The sequence below is a fragment of the Manduca sexta genome, chromosome 17, assembly GCF_014839805.1.
Source record: "Manduca sexta isolate Smith_Timp_Sample1 chromosome 17, JHU_Msex_v1.0, whole genome shotgun sequence".
In the NCBI taxonomy this organism is placed as follows: domain Eukaryota; kingdom Metazoa; phylum Arthropoda; class Insecta; order Lepidoptera; family Sphingidae; genus Manduca; species Manduca sexta.
The window spans coordinates 1,225,164-1,242,506 of record NC_051131.1 but is presented as its reverse complement, the minus strand read 5'-3'; the positions used below and the strand labels follow the sequence as shown (position 1 = coordinate 1,242,506).

The window sequence follows — 17,343 nt, the reverse complement described above, 5'->3', positions numbered from 1 at the left end:
TTCCGAGCAAGTTTTAATAGAATGTCTGATACAGGCCGCGTCTTGTTCACCGCATTTAATTGTTTGAGAAAAGATTCTGTTTTCCTCGGGAGCAAAGCTGTTTCGCGGTTGTGTGCGTGCGGGCAAGGGGATGGTAACTGCCTTTTTTATTTTAATTAAGTAATTATACATTGTAACCGACGTATCCCGTGTTTAGTCTTATGTTTTTAATATGATATTGTTTTGGCCATATAATGAGAGAAATTGTTAAGCGAGTGAGAGTTTTGCTATATGCTCAGTGAGATTATAAGAGACTTAAATACCCCCAATCCTTCTATGGTCATTACTTTAGTCATTGAATTTCTTGGTGGTGATCATAAACAATTAACCGCCGTTTTTAATACACGACCCCAACCGCGTTTTTCGATCCATCTTAAGAATGTACCAATTAGAACAAAGGTGTTTTAGATATGCTTAAAAATGAGTTATTTTGATTATTTAATTCTCGTATACGGATTGAAGGTTGAGATTAGGATCGTTTATAACGGGTGTAAGTAATTCACTTGTTAAATTACTTGATTAAAGCAGCTTTAAAACGGACGACGACGACAGTAAGAATATATTGTAACAGTTACGATCATTATAAACATACCTACACCATTTTTTTTCACACACCACCACACCTTATTACAAAATTCTAATTACAAAAATTATGCACCATTTACACGTTTTCACATATATGTGTCTGATAGAGCTTGTTCGTGACCAAAGGTACAAAAACAAGAGCATACAATATTTATTTGTAGGTATATATCCAATATAAGAAGGAAATTTTTACCATATTATGTAAATCTTACACGTTATCAAACCGTTGCTTATGTAGTAAAGATTTTAATACGTGTGGCTAAGTTGTAAAAAAATCAAGTTCAGCGAAAATAACCAATTCATTAAATTCAATACACATTATTTGCTAGAATTATAAAAAGACGATTAGTGAGGAAATCTCCACAATTGCGAATCCAAGTGTATTTAAAATAATATTTATTTAAAACCTAGTTATTTCCATACTATACTCATAGCAATGAGTATCCGTATACCACGATGTAGGTCATATTAGTTTTTATCCAAGAAAATTGAATTTTTCCCTAAAGATAAACATTATCGCACAGCAAGCCGTGTGCCGGAACAGCTTACAATATTCCATTGCATCGGCGTTGTGTGGGAGATTAGGCGTTGTATGATGGTATACGGGATTTGCAGGTAATATGCAGGTCATCGTAGGCTTGGATATTGTAATAGATTATAGAACCATGTGTAATTAATTAATGAATGTAATGGAATCCTGTGTGTATATGAGTATAGGTAAGCCTTACGGTTAGTGATTGTTTAGTCAATCAAAATGTTACTTTTGTCATAAGTATGTATTTTGGATTGTAGCAATATTAATGACCTTTATTTTAGCTCTTACTTTTGCATTTAAAGATTGAAGGTCCTTATATAGAATTGCACTCAGTTATACAGCGTTTTGTAAATTAAAATTCTTAATGCTTATGTTTATACGCAGCGCATGCGAGCGACTTGCTCAACACTTCAAACAAACACATATCACGACTTTATCCCGGAAGAGGTAGGCAGACGCGAAACCAGAGCACCCGCTTTTTGCCACGTGTGTTCCGTCTCATGATGTAAAAGGGGGGCAAGCCTTCGCCATATAACGCACAAATTCCTGACTAAAGACTGATACTGAATAGAAAAACCCGATATCATTTTGCCCGACCCGGGATTCGAATCCAAGACCTCAGAGCGGTAAACCGCGTACGCAATACAACTACAGAAGCAGTCTCATTTTCTATTGTATTTAAACATAACCTTTCTTAAGCAGTCGGTTAAAAAGAATGAGATCTAGACACATTAAATCTCCGATTTCCACCTTCTCAACTTCCATTTAAAATTAGCCTTTTCAAACCCCGTCTCGCACACGTTATCGGCCGCGAAGACCCAGCGAGCTCATGAAGCCACGATGCGATTTTAATGTCTCACCCGCGAACGCTCCGCTTGCATAATTCATGAGCGCCGGTTCGACTCCCGTGCCACTCACGTTTTGATTTGATGATTTATTTGAATAAGATTTTGGTTACGCTCCGATAATTTTGGATGGGATTTGAATGTGTGAATACTGAATGGAATTATTATTATAATGAATAAGGCAATTATACTTATTAAATGAACATTAAGGATATGCATATTAGTACGATTTGTATTTTGGATGTAGAGTTGTGTATTACTTGCGAAGGTCCGTCTGGGTGGGTACCACCGCTATATTTGATTTCTGTTGTCAAGCAAAAATGTGCATTATTATGTCCAGGTTAAGGGATATTGTAGCCAATGTAATTAGGGCATGAGACTTAACACCTTATATCCGGGGTTGACAAACGCAGTGCATTACAATTTACAGGGTTTTATAGTAATGTACGAGGCATCGCTTCAAATCAGGCGAGTGGCTTGTTAACTAATTGTATTTATCTAGAAAAAAAAATGCTATTGGTTTAAGAATATACCGGACACGTGCGAGTTGGACTCGCGTACCGAGAGCTCCGTACAAACTTCATGAATAGGTACATTAAGAAAGCATCTTTTTTATTTTTTATTTCTTTGCATGACGAGTCGAGAGCCGTTTGCCTGATGGTAAGCGATACGACCGCCCATAAGTAGTAGAAACACCATCCAACATCCTGAATAAAAAAAGTATTACTTGGTATTCCACTGCGCTCATCATCCTGAGACATGAGATGTTAAGTCTCATTATGTCCAGCAGTTACACGGGCACAGAACCCTAAAAATAAATCTAGTAAGCGAAAATTTTTCCGTCAGTAAACTTTTATATTATTTTATAAAACGGAAAATTTAATGTCGCCGGCGTAAGTTAAGTGCATTTGAGTCTTTGAATTTCTTTAGAGATTTAAGTTGGTGTAAATAAATACTTAAACATATAGTAAATTAGATGTCTCTCTAGCCATCTCGTTATGATAGTAACCTTTGTTGGATTCTAAAATAATCGATACGAAGATTGCGTACCGTAACAAACTAGATATAATACCTAAATAAATAGTCTGCCAGTTTTACAAATCGCTAATTACTTGATACTTCCTTTCTAGTTTCAAACAGCCTTATAATTTCAGTTGACTCTATCAGAACCTTCCTTACCATCAGGTGCAGTAGCCTATCCGTACCTATTTAAAAAAATCTTCATCCTTCGATTTAATGCATCATATACCGCAATTTTTTTACGCATAACATTTTGAAGTTTCGTCCACAACATGCTACAAGTTTTGTTCCATACCCGCCATCAATTTCTCACAACCAATCTCCTTTGGTGTAATTCATCGCTAATACGATATTCTGTTATAAAGATAAATCGTCTCGTGTCGCGGTAATAAATCACATGTAATAGATTGACGCGGCTCGTGTGCGCCCGTCAATCTGTTTATCAACTGTGACTCGACTCCGTGTAATATGATTGGTTTTGTCATTATCAGGCGTATTGGCTGCCTTGGTGGCGTAGTTGTAATGCGTACACAGTTCTAGTACGACTACCGCGTTGAGGTCCTGGTTTTGAATCCCGGGTCGAACCAACAAAAATTGTGACTGGGTTTTACCATCTTAAAAATTACTACAAGTGAACGTGAGCCTGTGGAGCGGCCCGCCTTGGGTGCTGGACGAATCCTATAACAAACAACCCGACAACTTCTCCATAAAGGATTGGAAAGTGACTATAATTATGAATCCTACAACACGTACAAGTACAAGATGTTGGCGATGTGAGAGCCCTGTGCCTCGGAAAGTACGTAAAGCCGTTGGTCCTGCGCCTGATCTCTCTTCGGTCATGTCGGATTGCCGTTTCACCGGACTATGTGACCGAAGGAACAGAGAGTGCACCTGTATTGCCCACACACTGGTGCGCTATAGTATATCTTGCGTACTTGACTGATTGCCGTTGAGATTGGCGATAACATAACCTAATCGATTGTATATGCTTGTTAAAGTTGTTTGTGCTAACCCCATATTATGGAGGATGAGGGTAGGTAGAAGATTATATGGCGGTAACGTATTCCCGTATCTCATATGAAACGCAACAGTGAGCTGTTACTTCTCTGTATTATAAAATATGAGTACAACTAGGGTCGAGTAACTACGGTCAACCTGGTCTATTTACATCGTATTTAAATATCTCTAGAAAGTGGTTGAGAATTTAAAATTGTGACGAAATTAGAAGATTCTTTTATTGTCTTAGAGTGCAGTGATACTAGAAATAGACACTACCTTCAAAGCAAGGAACTTAATCCGATTCAATACGACCGCAACCTGACATATGATTTAAGTTACTTCTAGTTTTTAAAATTCAAGAGTCCTGTAAGATTTATTCTGGAAATATATTCTCCCAAGTAAATGTAATTGTATAAATTGAATTGTTACAGACTCAAGAAACGTGGTGTTCACGATAGTTAGCCAGTCGGAGCCGTACCATGCCAGCGTGGCGAAGAGGCTCAAACAAGACATTGAAAATCAAGTCTGGCAGATGGAAGGGGTAAGTTATATAATGACTCATTGATCAGAAATCAGCTAATTCCTGTAATTTTAAAGACATAAAAAACAAATTATATGATAGGTTTGCTTTAAAAGACGATGTGATAGATCGTTCGCGTTAGGTATTGTCTACTTATATAGTAAAGCAAAGCAGTAGTGTAGTTATTATGAGATACCTAATCCAATGTCTTAGGGCTAGGGGCGGAAAACCATATAATTCAGTGCTTACCTTAAAGAGTCGGCCTTCCACCAGAAGTGCAAAATGGTCGTCTAGTCATTCAATAAGAAAATGAAAACACATTTTTTGATAAATTTTAATACCACCCGATCTACAGACACGAGACCGTGGGTAGGTTACGTTCCAAACTATTAACTTGATTGGAACATTCGCAAACTTTGTACCGTTTCCAACCCAACCGTTTGATGCAATCGCTTCCAATTTTATTTTGATTGGGAGCTTAAATGGCATTGAAAAACGTATAAAACTTAAGATTGCAACGAAAAAGTACGAAAATCATCACTTCAGTTTATACAAGTGAACAGTGAACAAGATATTGTGAAAATAATATAATATCCTGTGAATAGTATAAATACCACCAGAACTTTTAGATTTACTATCATATCTTACTTACTATTTTACTAATATTGTAAATGCAAATGTTTGTCACAATCTTTGGATGTTTGTTAGAAGTAAACGCAAAAACAACTGAACGGATTTGGACGAAACTTTGCACACACGTGGACCATATCCTGGATTGACACATTGGCTACTTTTTATTCCGGTAATTTTTTACTAGGCAAAATAATAGAGTTTTTAATCTGATGTTTAAATAGATGGCGCTAGTATCGGACAGTGCTTAGGGACTTTTGTAGCGGGAAAGGCTTTTCACACGGGCGAAGCTGCAGCATCTAGTTATAAATAAATATTGAATATTTGCACTACGTTCGTCATCTTGACATATTAGATGTTTAGTTTCATAAAGTTCATTTATTACACAGTCACAGTCTCCATATTAGTGTTTAATACTACATAAATGCAGATAGCATTGGCGTGGTTAGCGATTTTTACCAGGAACCAGCAATAGTAGGAGCAAAGAAACCTAGCTGATTTCAAGGAAAGGCCCGCAGCACGCGGGGCCCTTGTGAGCGTGAGGTCTTCTTTAGGACAGGCAGGAATGTCCTTTCTGTCCCACTAACTACGCAGTTTGATGAAACAAAATATTTACACTACAGTTTGACAGTAGAAATAGTGCGACGGTACCTACCTAGTATAGGAATTATGACATTACAATTCAGAGGTATCCAAAAGTGCATCTGACGCACGAAGATTTCCCGATTGCCGGTGCGTGGACCATCATACCGCTGCTGGGTCCACTGACTACCAAGTACAGGAGCAGTGACGTCAGATGGGTGCTGTTCGTCGAGTCGCACACTGCTGTGAGATGCGAGAAGCTGATAGAGGCCTTAGCGTCTGCTGATAAACAGAAGGTGAGGTCTAGAAAATATTAATCTTTTGCAGTAAATATTAGTCGCTATATTATTTTACCAATACTTCTCCTTGGTTATATTTAAGGGTCTTTTTTGGAGCTAGAAAAGTTTTAGTTACTTTTTGCATAAAATTACAGAATTATTCCAGTATTAGTATAATAATGTAAATTTTAAGTGTAATCTGAATATTTTCGGCAAAACAATCAAAACCAAAGTCTTTAATATAACCGTACACTTATGTTAATTGGGTCATATTTTAAATCTATGTTACCATATTGTAATTATATATTTTCTTTCCACCCACAAACCTTCAACCTTTATTGCAATTTGCAAATCACCCAAAAACTTCGTGACGTCTCTATAATCGATCTATCCCCCCATAGGATACGATGTGGGTGGGTTACCCGCTCAGTGACCCTGAGCCTACCATCATACATCACTTTACGTTCTACGAGGAGCTAGAGGAGGAAGGAGGCTTCGTTTATCCCAACTTCGCGAGCGGGTTCGCGATGCGGCTCGAATTGATCGAACAGTAAGTTTATGGCTTCTACTTTTTTTAATTTCTTTACAAAACGATACATTGTACATGATAATGATAAATACAAGTTATTCAATGGTTGCCATGGTAACCATTTTTATTTTTCACAAACTATCCCAATCGCATTTTTAATCTATGTCTAAAATGGACCAATCAGAACTAAGTATTTTGTGACATGCTCACAAATGACTTCTGATTGGTTCATTCTCGGAATCAGATTTGTAGATTCCATTTTTAAATAGTAAACAGAATTACAAAATATTGATTAAAAATTAGAAACTTGGTAAAAGTTGTACACGAATGAGTCGGAGTTAATTCATTTTCCTCATAGCAATTAAAAAGTACACAACGCAAGGGAAATGGTTGCATACAGCATAACATGGCATTTCTTGTACGCTCAAGTTATTAAAAAGAAAACTTTTGCACAAGGATTCCGTTCATCGACTTCCGTATTGCCTTACAGACCTATTAGTTAGCACTCGACACGAATTAAAAGTTTGATAGAAAGTTCTTAGGCATTTACTTTGAATTAGCAAGGGAATAGGGATACTTCATTGAATTCAATATGGGCTCAACTCGCGAGTCCGCATTTTTTTTAGCGCGAAAAATACCGCAATGGTCCTGGGGCATTATTATGTAAATTAAAATTGAGATGATTCTGGAATTTTCTATTATAATTCGAAGTAATCATGATTATAAAATTAATAAATTATATTAATATATATTACAATTAGACTAGTTCCCTACAACCATTAACGGTAGATCAAAAAAGCCTGTATTTTTTTTCAACTTTTACAATTTGATTGTTTTCTTTTTTGCAAATTTCATAATGATTTTTTATGTTTATGCGAATGTTAGACATTAAATTATAACTATACGGATTTTATCGCGGTTTTTAATATTATATTTTTTTCCTAACTTTTCAAGGAATTTGCACACTTCATGGTTCATGAAGGCTGCTAATTTCATTTCAATATCTACCTGTATTTTAATGATAGCTGTTTTTGTAGACTCCTGCATCAGATAGAAAGCGGTGACCGTAAGCTAGAGGCGGACTTCTCGATAGACCCGGCGTTTGAGTTGGCACAACTGGTGTACGGCAGCGGTGACAATCCAGGACCTCTACTGACTCCAGATCTCAGCTTCTGCGTGGTGTCTGGAGACAACTGCGCCACCTACCCTCGCCAGTTTGATATATGTGTGAGTGTATTTATATTTTTTTTTTTGGAGGCTTAGTAGATATAGTTTATTTCTGCCTTTAAGCAATGTGTCGGTAGGGAAGGCTATGGAAGGGAAGATCTACAATCAAGCAGATGTTGCTTTTGACCGGCCGCGGCCCCTCCGACAGTTCCTATTCGGCAGTGGTATATATACTACGCGGTGCAAATTCTGCTACTGCAATTCAAAATTCTCTATCGCCATCTAGTATGAATATTTGGGCATTCCCTAATTATATATATTCAACTCGCAGGTCCAGTGATGTTGACGAGATGGCGGTGTATACTAATTGCGTCGCCATAGTAGGCACTGTGTTGTTCCGGCTTGAAGTATATCGAAGCTAGTTATATATACTTGTGTCAGGATGGCGTATGTTTTTGATTCCTGTACAAATTTCAATGGGATTTTGCTTTTAATTATCGGCAGGCGTTTAACCCTATACACATTGTAGTCATGCATTCTATTAAAAAACAATCCAAATAGTCCTCGTTATGCTTATTGAGTGGCTATCGGCAGGGCAGTGCCATACCCGAGGAGTCGGTGTACTTCGCGGTGAAGACCTGGAGCGGCTTCCACTCCACCAGGGCGAGGGTCGTGAAGAAGACCTGGGGGAAGCATGTCACCAACCTCATGTTTTACAGCGATACCGATGGTAGGTGAAGTATATAGCTTTATTTCTTGCTGTCTTCTCTATATAGAGATATAAAAGACTTAATTAATTCTGCAACATCTTACGATCGGTATGATTTTAAAATATTTGCAAATAGACCAAACCTGACGGTAAGTGGAGTGGGGTTCAATAGAATGTTGACTGACGAGAGTTGATTACCCCTCGACAGTCAACACAATTATGCCGACCTGTTAGAACCAGATATACCGGATAATTTGGTTATAATAATATCAGCCCTGTGTTATATACTTGCCCACTGCTGAGCACGGGCCTCCGACACTACTGAGAGGGATTAGGCTTTAGTTCACCACGCTGGCCTAGTGCGGATTGGTAGACTTCACACACCCTCGAAATTCCTATAGAGAACTTCTCAGATGTGCAGGTTTTCTCACGATGTTTTCCTTCATCGTTAAAGCGAACGATTAATTCACAAAGAATACACACATGATTTTTTAGAAAAGTCAGAGGTGTGTGCCCTTGGGATTTGAACCTGCGGACATTCGTCTTGGCAGTCCGTTCCTCACCCAACTAGGCTATCACCGCTTCTTTTGGTAATTTGGTTATCTACTTTAAAATTAGGTTCAGTGAAAAGGTCTTTAAAACCATCTTCTATTAGGAATCTGACTAGTGTTTCTTGGCAGACCCAACCCTCCCCGCCGTGGACACTGGAGTGCCCAACTCAAAAACGGGCCACTGCACCAAAACGGTGGCCATATTGAAGAGTGCCGTGAAGGCGGTTCAGGACAAACCTCACATCAAGTGGATATTCTTGGCTGATGATGACACTATATTAGGGTAAGTGCTTTTATACAGTCATTTTGACTTGGCCTTACTAAATGAAACCTAACCAAAACCAAAGCCAAATTACTCAAACCATAGATATAAAATAGAAAATTGTAAGTTTCGAATAGAATAAATATCAATAAAAACTAACTTTAAAAATAGAATAAGTATCAATAAAAAATAATTAAAATTTTATATGCTCCAGTGCCACTACTACTACTCTTAAAGAATTTGTTACATCGGAATCATCACACTATAAGTTAGAAATACACGCATGAGCTCGCCACATTAGCACTAAACTACAAAATGATAAAAAAAAATCGAAAAAATAAAACTGGGAATTTAGATTAAAATACTCATGGGTGATTTTTGGCACAATGGAATAGCAAAGGTCTTTACGTTACGCGTCTTTACGCGTGTGGTTTAATTTTGTAATAATAATATCAGCCCTGTATTATATACTTGCCCACTGCTGAGCACGGGCCTCCGACACTACTGAGAGGGATTAGGCCTTAGTCCACCACGCTGGCCTAGTGCGGATTGGTAGACTTCACACACCTTCGAAATTCCTATAGATAACTACTCAGATGTGCAGGTTTCCTCACGATGTTTTCCTTCACCGTTGAAGCGAACGATAAATTCACAAAGAATACACACATGATTTTTTTTAGAAAAGTCAGAGGTGTGTGCCCTTGGGATTTGAACCTGCGCACATTGGTCTCGGCAGTCCGTTCCACACCCAACTAGGCTATCGCCGCTTATTTTGTAATGCAGTGTCAAAATAACCCTATATATCAACTTTAGTGTCAGAATCGATTAGTGTCAATCCATAGTCTCTGCCTACCCCTATGGGATGGTAACATATATGTATTATATGTAACAGAGTTCAGCGGTTGTGTGAAGTTCTGAGTTGCTACCGCGGCGGTGCTGACGTCACAATACTGGGGGAACGGTACGGCTACGGGTACGGGAAGAAGGAAACCGCAGCGAAGGGTGAGTGGTGTCTCGTTTCTTCATACAATTGTAATGGATGGATGGATATATGTTGGGATGTGTTGATGGTTTCTGGTTCTTTATTTGACTGCATTCATAATACTAACTTAATACCATACATTATATGGCTTATATACTAAGTACACACACTACACAATATCGTTTAGTAAATCTGTATGATTAATTTTGACATCGGTAGTTATAATAGAAACTGTGTTGAGTTAGTTTCATTATTAATAAACTCAGTTGCCATATGTAAAATCATCACTTGAGAATGACTCGATCGGTTACACTGATTACTTTACTGTGTTTCTAATCGTACGGATAAAGTTTGTGTCAAAAAATAATTTTGAAAATTAACGGCCAAACTGGAAAGTCAATTTAAGGGATTTTTTCTAGGAATCACACAAACGATTTTAGTTAAAATTTTGTCAGAGTTTCGTTAGTATTAGCTTGGATCATTAAAAAAAATTAACTCGATAGGTGGCGCTGTCATCGAGACCTAAATGATGAAAGGTAGTTTAGTTTACATAAAATGCGGTCAGGCCAGGTTCACTATATAAAGCAGTTAGCTTTTTAAGTATATTTGTATAAAAAAATATTATGTTATTGTTGTTATCATTTATTGAAATTTTATTTGGGCTGAATTGATCTGAAGGGGATGAGGTAGGATCTAAATAGAATATCCTAGTTTATGTGAATCTGACACTGCCCTAGGCTACGACTACATCACGGGCGGAGGTGGTACGGTACTGAGCGTGGGAGCCGCTCGCCGGCTGTCCGTGTGCGCGTGCGCGGGCGTGTCGGCGCCGGACGACATGTCGCTGGGCGCGTGCGCGCGACACCGGCACGCCGCCGCGCTCACGCACTCACCGCTATTCCATCAGGTATTAACTGTTCACAGAATTACATGTATTGTGTGTGTAATAGTAAAAAGGCGCAATTTTTTACGTCTCTGAAAATGATCCTTCGAGCCATTTAGTAGCATGTGACTCAGTGTTACCATGTTCTAGTAAATGTTACTAATTTACCATTACATTCATTATTCTAACTACATTTATAATGATGATGTTTATCGTATAGAATATTGTCACTAGAGAATATTTTACGCTTGATTTTTTTTTTAAGCCTTTTAGTTAAATTCACAAATATTTTAATGAGTTTATATAAAATGCTGAATAAAAAACACTCAGAATATTTTTTTTACTCATATTAGTATAAGTTTTATAAGCGGTTGTTGTGCAGGCGCGTCCGCAAGACTACGCGCGCGAGGTGCTGGCGCGCGACCGGCCCGTGTCGTTCCACCGCCACTCGGCGCCCGACCCGCAGCGCGTGTACGCCACGTGGTTCCAGCACGACGACCTCGCGCTGCGCCGCCGCAGGGACGAACTCTAAACTCACAATTAAAACTACCATTACTAGTTTCAATAAAAACTACCATTTTAGTAGTCAATCATCATTTCAGCCGGGAATTGTCCCACTGCTGAACATAGGCCCCCATTGAGCGCCACAGGGACCGTCCCTGGGCCGCCCTCATCCATTGGACTCCGGTTTACTGACTAGTAGTGTTATGTATGGTAGAAAAACGTTATGTTAAAATTAAATTATCTATGACAAAATAATTTTGACTAAAATCTTTTCAGTTTGACGAAAATATGACGTATGTTAGAGCCTAATGTTGCCATTAAACTTACCTCTATAGTAGTTTAGTAGATTTAAGTTACATTGATTCGTTAATTGTATACGTTATAATAATATCGTGAATGTAAAATATTATTTAAATGAAAGACAATTAATGCTTACATTTCCAGTTCGTGATACGTGTTTGTTTTAATAATGTACAATAATTTAACTAATTTAAAAAAATAGATGACAAAGCACCTATTAGTGTTGCCATTTGCTAACTGAAAATGTACCATTTTAGAAGATTTTACGTAATAGTGATGTTTATTCCGTCAATAATTAAAATTTTTACGTTTTATTTGATTTTATATATAGAATATGTGTTACTAAAATATATAGTAATCGTTAATTTCTTGTGTGATTTAAGATTGACGTTTAAATTACTAATTGTTTATATGACAAAAAAATTTTGATAGTAAAAAATTTTATGAGATTTATGTTATAATTAAAATTAAATGTAAATTAATATGTTTTAATCCTTGACTCGAATATCGTGTTTTAAATAATAATTTTGTCAATTTATTGAATTATTAATAGATCTAATAAATCTGTAAAAAAATCTTATGTTATTAACTACTTAATAAATCTCTAATTTGCGACTAATAATTATAATTATTGTATGGTGTCTTTTTTTATATTTTGACCTTGGACTTGATTGAAGGCCTATACACAAGTTACAGCTTTTATGCCTTTGATATTTTAGTAATATTAATTAAGAACCATCTCGATCACATCAGCTTTGAAACAAACCTTATCTAAATCAATCCATTGGTTTGAGAGCTACGATGCCACACACAGACACACAGATAACTCCTTAAACTTTAACATCCCTCTTTTTCCGCAGGGGGTTAAAAACTTCGCGTTTTGAACACCAACTACGAACTAATTAAATATAATTTGTTTTTTTGACGCCGACTTGGTTTCTCGAAGTGATTTTTTAACATGAATGCATTTAGCGTTATCAATATTTTGTGTTCATTATTTGATAGTGTAATTATAACTAACATATCAGTTGTATACTGTGAATAAAGTTTAATATTTTTACAAATTATTGTTTTATTTCTGCTGACTCCTTTATACTGGGTTTTGAAATTTATATGCATTTTCATTTTTATAATCCTTGCAACACCGAAATTATTTTTTGTGGCTCTTTCTTGGTAATAAATTCAAGCACAATGTTCTGCAACTTTATATATACGACTGAAAATCAGGATTTCACAATGATACCACTCCCAGTTTATCTTGACTTATCTGAGAATGCATAATTCTGAAACAATCGTTTTATTGTTTAATACGCGTAATATAACAGATTTAGTTTTGTTTAAATATGTATCACTTTTTATTATGGTGTTGGGATTTTGTTTTTTTTTATTCGGACAAGTCAAAGTAATCCTATTGCATCTGATGGTAAGTGAAGTGAGGTCTAATAGAACGTCGATTGGCGACAGATGATTACCCTTCGTCAGTCGACACAATTATGCCGACATGTTGGACCCACTTACATGGGCTACTATGGCGGGTTTAAAACCCTGTGTAAGGTGATCGCTATCCGGACGGATATAAAATATATTCTACCACCGACAAAATATTAAGCTTATGAATGTATGTTTTATACTTGAGTGCAATCAAAATGAATTAAGATGTATAGTCCGTATTTATAAGCGCTACTCAGAATACGCTCTGAAGTGAGATATCAGTAGAGACGCTGTCATTAAATGTCTGCACCTTAACATCATCGTTATCTTAGAAATAACAACATCTCAAATGATATCTTAAGTCGCATATGACGGATTTTCACAACTGATTTTATTTATCATACAACTCCGACATAGCTGAAAATAAGCTCCTAAATGAAAATGTACCTATTAAATAGTTCAATACATAAAATGTCTACTTATAATCTTACTCAAAAATATGTATGACCATATATTATGTTCCGATATTCTAAAAACTTACGCATATGATATAAGTAGTTGAGTAGCGAATACATCATATTAAGTATTTAATTTTAGTGTGTTTTAAAGATAGATGGAAAAATAGACTTTCATATCACAATTCCTGACGCCTTTTATTGAAGTTGCAGGCAGAGGAACAACTGGTGTACCCACATTTCGTGTGATACGAACAAATCGCCATATCGGGCACAAATTCCATACACCAGCCTATTAACCTGAGTATTAACTGAGTAGAAAAACCTGATATAACTACCCGACCTGCAATTTGAACCCGGGTCCTCAGAGTGGTGGTCGAACTCCACACGCAATACCGGTCACCGAGGAAGTTTTTATTGAGTTAAAAATGCGTGTTTTACAAAGACACTCTCTCTTCGTTTTCTAGACGTACCTTTGTAGAAATAAACAGTTACGTTTGAAAAGATCGCGTCAGTCAATTAATCAATCATTTTTAAAAAAAATCTGTGAATACGCTCTGAGATTTATAGAAATACCAAATCTTGACACTTTTGTCCTCAAATAAACGCTGACTCATAGAGCTTTAAGCAAATACCATTATGAGATAGATAAGCGAATATAAACCTATTACTAAGAGATTTAATATCACATCAGTTGAAGACACGGTGCAGAATGGCGTTCTTAGGAAAAGAATACAAGTTAGTCAAACACGAGAACTACGACGGGTTCCTGAAATCTTTGGGTGTGTAATTGATTTAAAATTTATTTATTATTTAAAACATTTCAAAAAAGAGTAACGAAAACGAAACATTGACAGCACAACAGTGCAATTCCAAAATAGCTAAGAAATATCACAAGAGGAAAATAAGCACCGTTAATTAATTATAGTTTTCTATTCATCAAAAATAGGTCTTCCCAACGAGAGGGTCCAAGAGATGTTGAAAAACGATGAGACAGAGAAACTCGTGAAGAACGGCGACACTTACACATTTTATTATAACTCGCCTTCAGACAAAAGGGAGGTTACTTTCACACCTGGCTTGGAATTCGTCGAGCTTGTCGAAGAAGGGGAACCTGTGAGTATAGAAGAGTTTTTTAAAAAAATGAATGACGAGATGAAGAAGGTATGCGCTCGGAAGGAGTGAGTTCTATGCATTATGCAGTTGAAAAAATATCGAATAAGTACACTTTCTCTTCCATTGACCCAACAACGAATAAGATTGAGAAGAACCTGCCTTAGTGACTCTTCGGTTCAGGGTTTAGGTAGTGTATCCAATGAGACAAGTTTATTTGTCTAGCGACCATGAGAGTAATATCGACAGCTGTTAAACCAGTGCAAAATAGGGACAACCGCAAAAAAAATAACCATGATATTTTCAGATCAAATCCACGTACACCATCGACGGAAACACGGTCCACCAGGTGTCTTCAGGCAGCGACAGGGTCGCCAACTTCAAGAGGGAATACGAAGGGGACAACCTTGTCGTGGTAAAACAATATTTTATTTCAATCTTATTTTAATGGTGTCTCGATTTTCGCGGTGAGGTTCGTGGTTGCGCAGCATGACTGCTTTACTGAAAAAATCGATCCACACGTCAGGTAATACTGAGTCAGAAGACCGGGTGAAATGGCACGTATTGGAAATTTATGTACAGTAGTGGACTAAAATATAAGCTGATGATGATGATGCCAGTAACATGGTACTAGGTTCTCTTATTTAAATGGTATCAGCTCGGAGTCTATATTGTGTCCAAGAAGTGCCTATAGACTTATCCATGTGAATGAATGAGGATGTTTATATCATTGCCTACCCCTAACAAAGGAGAAAGGCGTGATGCTGTGTTTTATGGCTAAAAAGAGCTAGGAACTATAAAACCGATCCCACAAAACCAAATATTCAAGGCCCCTCGAGTCACAAGTAATATTCGCGGTTTAGAATCGACTTCGCTTCTGTTTCCCGGCCAACTCAATAAAGATAGTCACTGACGTTATGTAATGTGGTCTCATATCTTCATAATCCTATCTGCTATGGAAAAAGTCGTTTAAGGGATACTGTTTAAAGTTCAAGTTCACATGACATTGGACATCTCGCGTTCGGAATATTTGTTTGCTAAACTTTGAATATTTTTTTAGATTTTGTGTGCATATATTTACTTATGTGGCTCGGACCGCGTGAAAAAGCGTGATAAAAATAGCACTTGAGAAGTAATAGCTTCCTATTAGTGAAAAAAAAATCAAATCGGTTTAGTAGATCCTGAGATTAACTCGTTCAAAAAAGTCTTTAGCTTTATATAGTATATTAATAATTCTTAATGAGATTGAGACGACAATAACATGATTAACTGTTATTTACAGACGATGACTTGCGACAAATGGGACGGAGTCGCGCGCGCCTACTACAAAGCTTAGACTGAAACAATTCGCAAGATCTTTCAAGAAGTATTAATAAAGATTTTTTAGTGCTATATTTATTTTTTAACAATTAATCCTATATCACGGCCATGTATTATCATTCGAAAGACATTAGAGGCCGATCCTTACTACTGGATCTTATTTGTTTACTCTCTCTTTTAATTATTATTCTATGCAATTAATATTAGTACTTTTTTTATTACGAGCACAGCAAAGTAGCCTTATTGCACCTGATGGTAAGCGAAGTGAGATTGTCGACTGACGAGAGATTATCCGACGCAAGTCGACACATTTATGCAGGCCTGTTTAAATTTTATTTTGTTTTACAATTTTTTATACAAGAATAGAATTATATTTATGATACCAAAATGAGTACTGGAACAGATCCTGCAACGGCTAGTGAACGGTGAACAACTAATTACAATGTGCATAATTTGCGCTCGAATCTCGACGCAAAATGCCGCGCTGTACGGAAAACTAACTGGTGTTTGATAATTTTACTTTTAAATACCACTCTCCGAGACGGAAGCTTGCATATTTTAACAGGAAAATGCATTTCAGTATACAATTAAAACACGTTTGGAATTGTCACTCTTGTATTAAGCTGATAAAAATAGCATCAGTGCCTAAATTAATATGACAAAGATACATTAACTTACCTATAGGGATAGACAGAATCATGACCAATGTTATCATCTATATAGCTATATAGAACAAAAGTAATTCAAACGTAAAGTTCTTCTATCCTTAGAATCGAATGCAATATCTAGTTGACGATTCATATTATGCAACAACTTTCGATAGACGGGCTAAAATAAAGGAATAAAAATACTTAGTTCCAAAATAAGTAGACGTAACTAAAACCGCTTATCAATCGGATATAGACTTCATTAATTAGCCATCCGTTGTTCCCGCTAATGGACGCATTGAAGACGAATATAGAGCGGCGGCTGGCACGTACCGAACCCACAAGTCATGTTACATAATAAACAACAGTTCACTCTTACGTTACAAATGATATTCAGCCAGTTATTGGCAGATGGCAAGTCAGATAATATCCATTGAACTTAGAAAAGAAAGAAAGA

At 36.8% G+C, this 17,343-nt stretch overlaps 2 protein-coding genes across 3 annotated transcripts in view; both read left to right on the top strand.

Moving 5' to 3' along the window:
• LOC115450999 (beta-1,3-glucosyltransferase-like) overlaps positions 1–12,984 on the top strand; it is a 36,954-nt gene extending 23,970 nt beyond the window's left edge. For both annotated transcript variants that reach the window (XM_037439741.1, XM_037439740.1), the window contains exons 3-11: positions 4,455–4,564; positions 5,860–6,051; positions 6,435–6,583; positions 7,600–7,789; positions 8,324–8,459; positions 9,119–9,272; positions 10,144–10,253; positions 10,971–11,140; positions 11,499–12,984. In XM_037439741.1, coding sequence (XP_037295638.1) covers positions 4,455–4,564; positions 5,860–6,051; positions 6,435–6,583; positions 7,600–7,789; positions 8,324–8,459; positions 9,119–9,272; positions 10,144–10,253; positions 10,971–11,140; positions 11,499–11,648 — 1,361 coding nt within the window. In that variant the 3' untranslated portion in view covers positions 11,649–12,984. The remainder of the gene's footprint in view (positions 1–4,454; positions 4,565–5,859; positions 6,052–6,434; positions 6,584–7,599; positions 7,790–8,323; positions 8,460–9,118; positions 9,273–10,143; positions 10,254–10,970; positions 11,141–11,498) is intronic.
• A 1,459-nt stretch (positions 12,985–14,443) lies between these two features.
• Positions 14,444–16,313, top strand: LOC115445513 (fatty acid-binding protein 2-like). Its single transcript, XM_030171800.2, has 4 exons — positions 14,444–14,588; positions 14,756–14,922; positions 15,227–15,334; positions 16,202–16,313. Exons 1-4 carry the CDS (start codon positions 14,519–14,521, stop codon positions 16,253–16,255), a joined length of 399 nt encoding a protein of 132 aa, XP_030027660.1. The 5' UTR covers positions 14,444–14,518; the 3' UTR covers positions 16,256–16,313.
• The last annotated feature ends 1,030 nt before the right edge of the window (positions 16,314–17,343 follow it).

Coding starts and splice junctions, on each gene's coding strand:
- LOC115445513 (XM_030171800.2), top strand. CDS start 14,519: ATGGCGTTCTTAGGAAAAGAATACAAGTTAGTCAAACACGAGAACTAC. Junction 14,589..14,755: donor CGGGTTCCTGAAATCTTTGG/GTGTGTAATTGA, acceptor CATCAAAAATAG/GTCTTCCCAACGAGAGGGTC. Junction 15,335..16,201: donor AAGGGGACAACCTTGTCGTG/GTAAAACAATAT, acceptor TGTTATTTACAG/ACGATGACTTGCGACAAATG.